Genomic DNA, 9,099 nt, shown 5'->3' with positions numbered 1-9,099 from the left:
CTCTTTCGTTCATATTGAATCCCCATTAATACAGAAAAGGAATCTCTACTGGCAAATGTTCAATTATGGATATCATATGGTGGAAGTATTTTTTCAGAAACTATGGCTAGGAACAAGTTTCAATAAATTATTCGTTACGTACGTTTTGATGACAAAACCTAAGGCAGCGCCGCAAAAATCTGACAAGTTTATGGCAATTCTAGATTTGTGGAATTTAGTGATGGACAACTGCAAAAAGTCTTTTTTTGCTCATTCTTATGTTACAGATGAAAGGCTACATATTCTTGTTGTTGCATATTGTTACCATATCTGTTCTGTATCAATATTCACATGCCCCATAAGCCAACAATATCTCGTCATAATCCATGCCAAGGTCGGTCAACATACGGCCTGCAGACAGTTTCAGGTTTTCAACGATAATGTGGCCATTGGCCACAGTCGATCCCAGTCCCCCACTACTTGCTTACTACGTCAAATAACAGTGACAGTTGTTCGTTAGTTCTTTGTTATGTTCCGTGATAAAGGGCCTTTCCATCTTTTTCTCAGATCAAAGTGAATTTTGTCTGATTAGTGTGACACAAATGTTATTCTTTAGTAAGTTTAGTTCATATTTAGACAAGGAGTGTTATTAAATGCCCAAAGTAGCCTACTTTTTCACACAAGTCGGCAAGAAAGCAGTATGTTTCCTGTGCCATGAAAGTGTTGCTTGCTGTGTTAAAGAGGATACAAGCCAGTACAGCCCAGAAAACGGCTAGTCATTCCAGCTTTGTGGTAGCATACAACATTGCTAAGCACAGCAAATCAAAAAGAGCAAGTTCAATCAATGTAGCTGTTCTAGTCTATCCAGAACAAAGAAAGAAATCAGTTTTTCACGAAGTATTACGCCTCGCCGCATTGAAGCAATTTGTGCCAACCTTTTATCACAACTTAATAAAAGGGCATGTGACATTGGCGATTCTGCATAGTTGCTCATCTTCGTACGACATATTTCAGAAAACTTTGAAATCCCACAAGAAATTATCTCAATGAAAGGCTACCGGGAAAGAAACTTGATCTACTATAGAGATTAAGTGACCGTGTTACAGAGGTCGATTGCACCAGGGACCTGATATTTCTACATTGCATAGTGCCATGTTAAAGTGTACTTAACATATAACATGTGATACAGTTGTTACTTTCAGTAGGATCTAAAACAGACAATTTATAATCTTCTGGAAGATTGCGGCTCGGATCAAAGTGAAACCTTGTATCATACTTCTGTACGGTGGTTCAGTTTGGGTAAAATTGTGAGACGTATCCGGGGTCGATAAAAGGATGGCTTTCAGATCTGGCGTTTTTAGTTGATCTCTTTGAACTTATGAATGAATTAAACACCATACTTCAAGGAAAGGGCACTTTGACATCTGCACTAGACAATTAATTTGGTCGTTGTTTTTCTGCTGAGTTTGATATGTAGTCATCTGACTTTGAAAAGGTGCTGAAGCTGGAATTGATTGAACTACAGTGTGACTCTACCCGGAATGAGAAATTTTAAGTTGAAAGGATTGACAAAGTATACTCGTCGAGTTGAAATTTCCCAACTTCAAAAAGATGATGGCCATGAAACTACTTGTTCTGTTCTGATGTACATACGTTTGTTTCTTTTCGAGTATCACTTTGATGTGCTCTCATCCAATGCTGGACTGTTATGAACGCAAGTGATTGTTCTTACAATGTCCCTTAAATGTCTTCACTCTAATCACCAATTGTCTGATGTGACAGACTAGTTTTGAACGACTCCTTGTAGGAATCCGGGAACACGCAGTATTTGGCAGAAACCGTATCGCTGGGAAAAAAAGACGGGAGAAGCATATGGCTATACAACCAACAAAAGTGGCTTCACATCATGTCACACGAAATGAAGAAGATGAGACGACATCAAGTGATGTCGAGAGTTGTACAGGTAATGCAGACAGTACTATGGCAAAATACATTTTTTTCAAACGGCCCATCGGCCATCGATATCCTTACCATAATGGCAGGGGATTTTAACCTTCGTTCTACTGCATGGGTACAATTGTAAGCCTTTCCAATTTCAAATTAAGGCAGTCTTTTTTCTAGAAACCTGAGGGACCTGAAATTTCCTGACATCTCTATACCGAGATTGAGGATCGAGTTGTTTTTACACCCTTTGTATCGAAATGACGCCAGAATACATAACCCAACGACAATTTTTCCAATTTTGAGTGAAACAGATTACCGAAATGATTCATTTGATACGACATATGAACGAAAACTTAATCGAGGGGGTTTTCGTTCGTTTCACAAGTATTTACATTTTGTTTTTGCCACTGAGTGTTCGTCGCAAACAGGTTGAACGCATGCCACGCAGCTTTTCCTGCTTTTACGTCGTTTTCGTTACAGGTCTCTGCAGACATAGCAGCTGCCAACAATCGGTGTAGCTCCACGACTTCCATGGCAGTCCGTTCTGGCGGTGTCGTAGTGTGCCGTCCTAGAACCATTTCCACTGCAGCTCGGAGGAAACGGTTTCTCATCACCATACGGTTGGTAGAGCGAGCTTCCACTGAAGGCATACATAGCTGTTTTGCAAGATCTTTCAGAAACTTTCTCCGTTGGTCCTGAACTTCCTTGTAGATCAGGGGTGGGCAAACTACGGCCCGCGGTCCCATTTTATGCGGCCCGCCGGCACTTGCAGAAACTCCTACTCATCACTTATTGTTTTAATTAAACAGGTTACATGACAAATTATTACCCTTTACGAGTGTGTTTCTCTCTTCACTTTCAGTGCGTAAACACACACGTCAGTCGCGCATGTATTACAACATGCTCTCAGCAACTAGCCGTACACTTCTCACGCATTGTTTGATCATGAAATACAAATACGGTAGCGGCTACCGTAGGCCTTTGGGATGAAGATTGCGTAGCTTTAAACGTAACTGAGTGTGAAATGCAAAAATTGTGTTTAATATGAATATGCGTTTATTTACACACCGGGTAAATTTTCCTACTTTGTAATGAGAGTGTGCGGCCCGCCGGCTGCAACATTTTTTCTAATGCGGCCCGCGGTACAAAAAGTTTGCCCACCCCTGTTGTAGATGATAAACGACCCTAAACCAGTGACGTCGATCGTTTTACAGTCTATTCACCCAGCATTTTGTCCATCGTGTTCACCCCATCTTTGTTGTAATGCTTGATTATCTCTGGTTTGCTTGATTGCGTCGCTTCGACTTCTCCAGTCATGCGCATGGACACGGTAACTGTCTCAGTAACTTTGAGCCACCAAACAGCAACTATGCAGGCTAGAAATTTCTACCCACCTATCTCATTCGAAATCGGTTAAATTTCGACTGAGTGAGATGCCATGTCTATCAGAGGAAATTTTTAATGAGCTGTTTGTATGAGTATAATCGAGGTCACAAAGATAACATATCATATAGCGTTTTCCACACTGTCTACGTGGCCTAACAACACGTGTGACACTTCCGTAGAGCACAGAAGCTAAACGTTCAGACCAGTATAACTAATTTGGGAATATCAATATAAAATGTATGTGGGTACAATTGTACCCATACCGCCTTTTAGTGGTGTAAAATTATGCAGTAGGACAAAGGTTAATATAGTAGATGACCCGAAAATGGATAGATCCACCATCAAGATGAAATGGTGGAAAAAAAGAGCTAAAAATTCTTTGCGAAACGCACGGTCGTAAAGATGAGTTTCGTTTGTTAAAGGGTAAAAAGAAACAAATCACGCATTGATGATAGGTTTAACCTCTGAAACAACATAAAAGCCACCGAAATAGTCCACCAAACGACGCAATTTTCGGACCATGAAATGGTAAAAATACATCTCGATGTAGTGGCGCCGCCGCCAAGGGGGAAAGGAAAATGGAGAAATAATACGCAAGTGTATTAATACGAACCCTTCTTAAACACTAACCGTATCTATAGTATACAAGTGATCATTATTGCATTAGAAATGTATTTTTTGTCACCGTGCTCGCCGAAGGTAATTTTAAAATTTTTGTACTGGCAAAGTGTGTTTTTTTTGCAATTTCGGTTTGTTTTTCTTCTTTTGTGTGATAAGCATCATGCAATAAAAAAATTATCAGATCATGTCCGGACGTGGTAATTTCTAAATGCTAACTAACATTTCCAGAAAAGTCAGACAGAAAGCAAGAATTAAGCAAAATAATAATATCAGCAGTTTTTTCTCAAGGAACTGTTCATCTCTACCTGATGCTATTCGTGAAAGCAAAAAGTAAGCTACCAATATGGTTAGCAATACACCCCCCAGAAAGGCTGCCTGACAGCATGACATCTTTTCAGACAACTCAACATCTTATTGGTATTGTCCAGAGAAGAAATGGAATTGTGGATGTGACTTGCAAAACAAGACAGGCAGCAAAAATTCTAAGAAACAGAATCAACGAAAACAGACAAAATTACCTGGACATTAAGCATTTCAAATTAAATGTTAAGGATTCTATAAAGGATATCATTTTCCGCCATAATTCGACAACCAAATAATTGTCAACATTTTAGAAAAAGTAAAAGAAACTTTAATCTCAAAGATAAAAGGGCGACTTAATGGCAAAAGAATTACACCTTCGAAACAGCAGATATTAACAAAAACCCCATACCAAGAGTAATCCCTATACACGGATTACAGTTCATTACAGGATTCCCTGGTCAACCCAAATTTTGCGATTTTTGTTCTTATTCACACCATGAGGAAAGAGATTGCCCAAACAAAAATAACATTAGGAAGTCTCAGCGTACAATAAAAACGACAAACACATTCCACACCAACTGTTGCAGATGCTTCCCTTTAAAAGTAAGCCGTTATTACAACTGTGATTGCAACTAGTGGAATGCCGACTATTATCTTGATATAGATAATTCTTGCCTAAATTGTTCTAGATATTTCACCTCCTGTGATGGGTAAGGGTCCTATTTCAAATTTTGAACAGCTTTAAATCACTGTTTCGAAGACAACATTGAAACACTAAATCCATTCCAGTTGAATTCAGTTTTCACGATTTCTTCAATGGTAAGGTTATATCTGACATTGCGTCTTCGTTTGTAAACTTCGGCTAAAGAAAGATTGAAGTGTTGGAACAATGGAAAGCTTTGTTTGAGCACAATCTTCCCAAATTGGCTAAGTGTATACATCAGCATAGACTTGCTCTATCACGGAATAGCCTTCTAACCACACATTCCACGATTAGGACGGATTCTTTTGCTTTTACTGCTGGTAAAAGTGGTTTGCCGGTAGCTTTAGCATGTGCTGAGAAATTAGCAAAAAAAAAAAAACGAAACGACGGAAGACATTTTTTTGAAGACAATGTCTTTGCAGAAAGTATCCTGCGAGAAATAAGCGATTTTGGAACTGCTGCGGAAAATTGGTCAGAACAAAACTGTCTTGACTAAGTGGATGAAACCTACCAATTCAAGCAGGCTACTTCGGCTTGCTTTGTGTCGGCCCTTTGTGGAAAACAGTTCACAGGTGGACAAAATATGAAAGAATCATTCATCAAAATATCATAACAAATATTTTCGGACTTTGAAAACAACAATGAAATCATTCAGAAAATCAGAGATATGCCTCTCCCCGCAAACACTATCCTCCAAAGCTGAAACGGCAGCGCTGTAGCTTTTGTGACAGAAAAAAAGACCAGTTTGGTTTTCTCGGGACATTCCAAGACAATTTGTCGTCCTTGTTGCTAGTGCTGTTGCAATGAACATTGCTATCTTGCAAGTGTTATTTGTTACTGTGCTGTTGTTGTTGATTGTTAACTTTTTTTTTTCTTTTACTGTTGTTCGTTTATTCTAATGCATTTTAGTTTAGAAGTAATCCAAAACTTCATAAAGATTTTAACTGATCAAGCACGTACAGTATATGCGAAAGTTTATACCAAAACCAATAAAAATGACAGTTTAAAGTTCTATTTTACCATCCTTCATGAAATGCAGGCATATAGGTCGTAGGACTACAGCAAAAGTGAAACAATGCAGCATGGGGTGAAATTGACCCCATTGGTTCACAACGTTAGTTTTTTTCGTGGTAGACTGAGGGTTAAACAAATGTAAAGTTGATATTTTCCGTCTTGCGCGCCGCCTTTTTTCTTCGTAGACTGTTTGATCCAAGCGCCTATCTTCTTCCCGCAGTTATCAGAACTGCAGACACGCAGTGCGTTCCCATACGAGTAAATAATAATTTGTCCTGCCTTGATTTTAGTTTAATCATCGGTAACACAAAACAATGAAGCCAACAAAAAAGCTGGTAAAATATGAGAAAGAACGCACCTGAAAATACTCCCAAGCTATCTACGCACATTCAATTACAAATGCGCCTGGAACCTTTCACCATTCCGCAACAAAACGGGAAATTACACGCCTTCCTCAAAGAACAGCTGTCCCTTTTGCAATGTAGGACCCGACGCTGTTCACCATATTTTCTTCAAATGCCCGAAAACACAAAAACAATGGAAACAAACCACCAAAGACGCAGAAAAACTCCTGCAAAACGAAACAGTAGAAAACTTGTGCGAGCTACATAAAGACAAACTGCTCACCACGGCGACCAAACATCAAATTTGGAAAGCAACGTTAAGATGCGTCATCGATCACAAAGCGTTTTCACGGGATAAACTAATGAAGGATGTAAACAAGGCCTGTAATTTTAGAATAACTGCAATACGACGAGACCACCCAAGTACAGTGAAAAATATGAGCTAAACTATAACCCAAATACTGCAAACGCGGGGAATTTATACTGTCCATGGTAATGTTGAATTAAATTATTATTGATTGTTTTAAATTAATTGTTGCCATTGTTAAACTTACGCATAGCATTTACCGCAGTGACTATTAGCAAAAGTTAATGGGAATGCAGTTAATTTGTTCCGTCATTAACAAGTTTTCTTGAGTTCTACAAATATTTATTCGCGCGTACTTCTTCCTTCAAAAACTGTGTTATGCGAATAAAACAAAAACACGGAAAAAGCTGAAGTTTGCACGCGCTGCATGTGTGTGTGTGTGCGAATGATTCATTACGTGTGCTGTGCTGTACTGTACTGTACAGTGCAGTCGTGCGCGCATTGATTCACTCACCAACCACGCGCTTGAGATTCGTAAACAAGTAAGCAGTTAGCAGTAGACCAAGGGTCTCAAACTCAAATTGCTCTGGGGGCCAAGTGAGGACGTGTAGAATGCCCAAGGGCCGCAATTCACAATGAAATGTCAACCAACAAGAACACAATAAAAGATAAAAACAAGTAGACTGATGATTTCAGTTAGGCTAGTTATTTTTTGTTCTGGCTACTCAACTGGCAGCGTTTTTCATGGACAAGGACCTCGATATTGGGCTTCAAATTGTCAGCTGAAACCAATTTCAGAGTTGCTTGCAGATTTTCATCAGTGATACGTGACCTTAGCACAGTCTTGTTAACTTTCATCGATGAAAAAAAATTGCTCACATACATATGTGCTTCCAAACATTGCAATAATTCTTGCAGCAGCAGCAGAGAGTAATTTCGGAAACCTTTCCCGTGAAAGAAATGTGTAGAATTCTGGAATCCCTACCTCTCCATACTTTTGATTTAGGACAGAATCACATTGAAGTTCCACTAACTCCATCTGCAATTCCTCAGCTACGCTGTCAATTTCTACAGCAAATGGAGTTGAAAAAAGCCTAAATTGCGGCTCTAATACCTCAAGTTCTGCAAAGCGCACTTCAAATTGTTGAAGTAAATTAGACAACAAATCTGTGTATTCTTTCATGCATTCGGCTTCAACTTTTCCTAAAGACTTCAGAGTTCAGAAATGATCCAAATTCCCCTAACCCAACTGCTTCATCCATAAACGTAGTTTGACTTTGAACGATTTCACATGGTCATACATCTGTGTAATAATTTCTTTTTTACCTTGAAGTTTCAAGTTCAATTTACTCAAATGATGTGTAATATCTGTTAGGAAAGCAATCTAACAAAGGAACTGCCATGTTTTTCATTTTCATGAATGCAGCGATTTCATTTCTGAGTGCAAAGAAACGCTTCGAAACATTTCCACGACTCAACCATCTCACCGTACTCAAGACTCCATGTCTGCAAGAAAGGATTTAAACTGCCTGTGCTTCAACCCGTGATATCGTATAAAGTTGACTGTTTTAACTACAACATCCATCCCTTCCTTCATTTGTAGACTTTTACTACAAAGGGCGTCTTGGTGTAAGATGCAGTGTACACTAGCGAAGTTGATTCTTTCGGTTTCAAGACTGTTTAGTTTGTTTTTCACTAATCCGACTACACCCACATTGCTAGAACGCATTGCCGGTGCACCGTCTGTGGCCAAACATACAAGCCTATCCCATGGCAATCCATGTTTCTCGAAGCACTTTTCCAAGGCTTGAAATATATCACGTCCAGTTGTAGTACCCTTCAATGGTATTAATTCCAGAAACTCTTCCGTCAGATTTAGGATGTAGTCTACACCCCTGATAAACACAGCACATTGTGCGGTGTCGGACACATCTGTGCTCTCATCAAGGTAAATCGAAAATGCTTCGAAGTCCTTCACAGTCGCAAATAATTGTTTCTCCACATTTGCAGCTAAATCTGTGACCCTACTTGCAACTGTATTTGGGGATAAGCTTATGCCTTCATTTGTACCGTGTATGTACCCAGGACGGGAATTCTGTGGTTTCCATAACCCGTAAGTGAAATTTAGGTTTATGACGTAATGCTTCATAGTCCGAAACGGTTATTACTTAGTTAGTTGTGTTGTTGACTATCTTTCCTCGATATTGAAATGGCCTTGTCGACGGTAAATATCTCGTAACAAAGTTTCTTGATGTTGACGGTGGAGAATGCGAATGAAAGATTCGGCGTGGTCTTCAAATTCACAATTGTTTGCAATGACTTTCAATTGAGTTGCATACAATTCAGTGCTAGTCTATTGCTAAAAACTATTTTTGGGCAGTAACCGATTCTTGAACTTCTTTCGCTGACTTATTGATATTCAGTACATGACTTGTTTCACTAGATTAGTGTTGGTAATTAGCTCATTTCCCTTTTCAGAATAGGCTAGGTCTGTGTTC

At 39.2% G+C, this 9,099-nt stretch overlaps 2 protein-coding genes across 2 annotated transcripts; both read right to left on the bottom strand.

The window, feature by feature from the left end:
• Positions 1–7,306: 7,306 nt before the first annotated feature.
• LOC143459559 (general transcription factor II-I repeat domain-containing protein 2B-like) lies at positions 7,307–8,083 on the bottom strand. Its single transcript, XM_076956770.1, has 4 exons — positions 8,065–8,083; positions 7,847–7,969; positions 7,619–7,804; positions 7,307–7,452 (listed from the first exon to the last, which is right to left on the bottom strand). Exons 1-4 carry the CDS (start codon positions 8,081–8,083, stop codon positions 7,307–7,309), a joined length of 474 nt encoding a protein of 157 aa, XP_076812885.1.
• Positions 8,084–8,093: 10 nt separating this feature from the next.
• On the bottom strand, positions 8,094–8,750 carry LOC143459558 (general transcription factor II-I repeat domain-containing protein 2B-like). Its single transcript, XM_076956769.1, has one exon. The coding sequence runs from the start codon at positions 8,748–8,750 to the stop codon at positions 8,094–8,096; it is 657 nt and encodes a 218-aa protein (XP_076812884.1).
• Positions 8,751–9,099: the final 349 nt, after the last annotated feature.

This window comes from Clavelina lepadiformis, chromosome 5 (genome assembly GCF_947623445.1).
Source record: "Clavelina lepadiformis chromosome 5, kaClaLepa1.1, whole genome shotgun sequence".
Lineage (NCBI taxonomy): Eukaryota > Metazoa > Chordata > Ascidiacea > Aplousobranchia > Clavelinidae > Clavelina > Clavelina lepadiformis.
The sequence above is the reverse complement of the archived record's forward strand: the minus strand, read 5'-3'. Positions and strand labels throughout refer to the sequence as shown.

Bases quoted from the DNA above. Each gene is read 5' to 3' on its own strand.
- LOC143459558 (XM_076956769.1), bottom strand. From the start codon at position 8,750: ATGAAGCATTACGTCATAAACCTAAATTTCACTTACGGGTTATGGAAA.
- LOC143459559 (XM_076956770.1), bottom strand. The intron at 7,805-7,846 runs GTTAGGGGAATT...TGAAGTCTTTAG, and splicing joins TTTATGGATGAAGCAGTTGG to GAAAAGTTGAAGCCGAATGC. The intron at 7,453-7,618 runs GTGATTCTGTCC...CATCGATGAAAG, and splicing joins GGAGTTAGTGGAACTTCAAT to TTAACAAGACTGTGCTAAGG.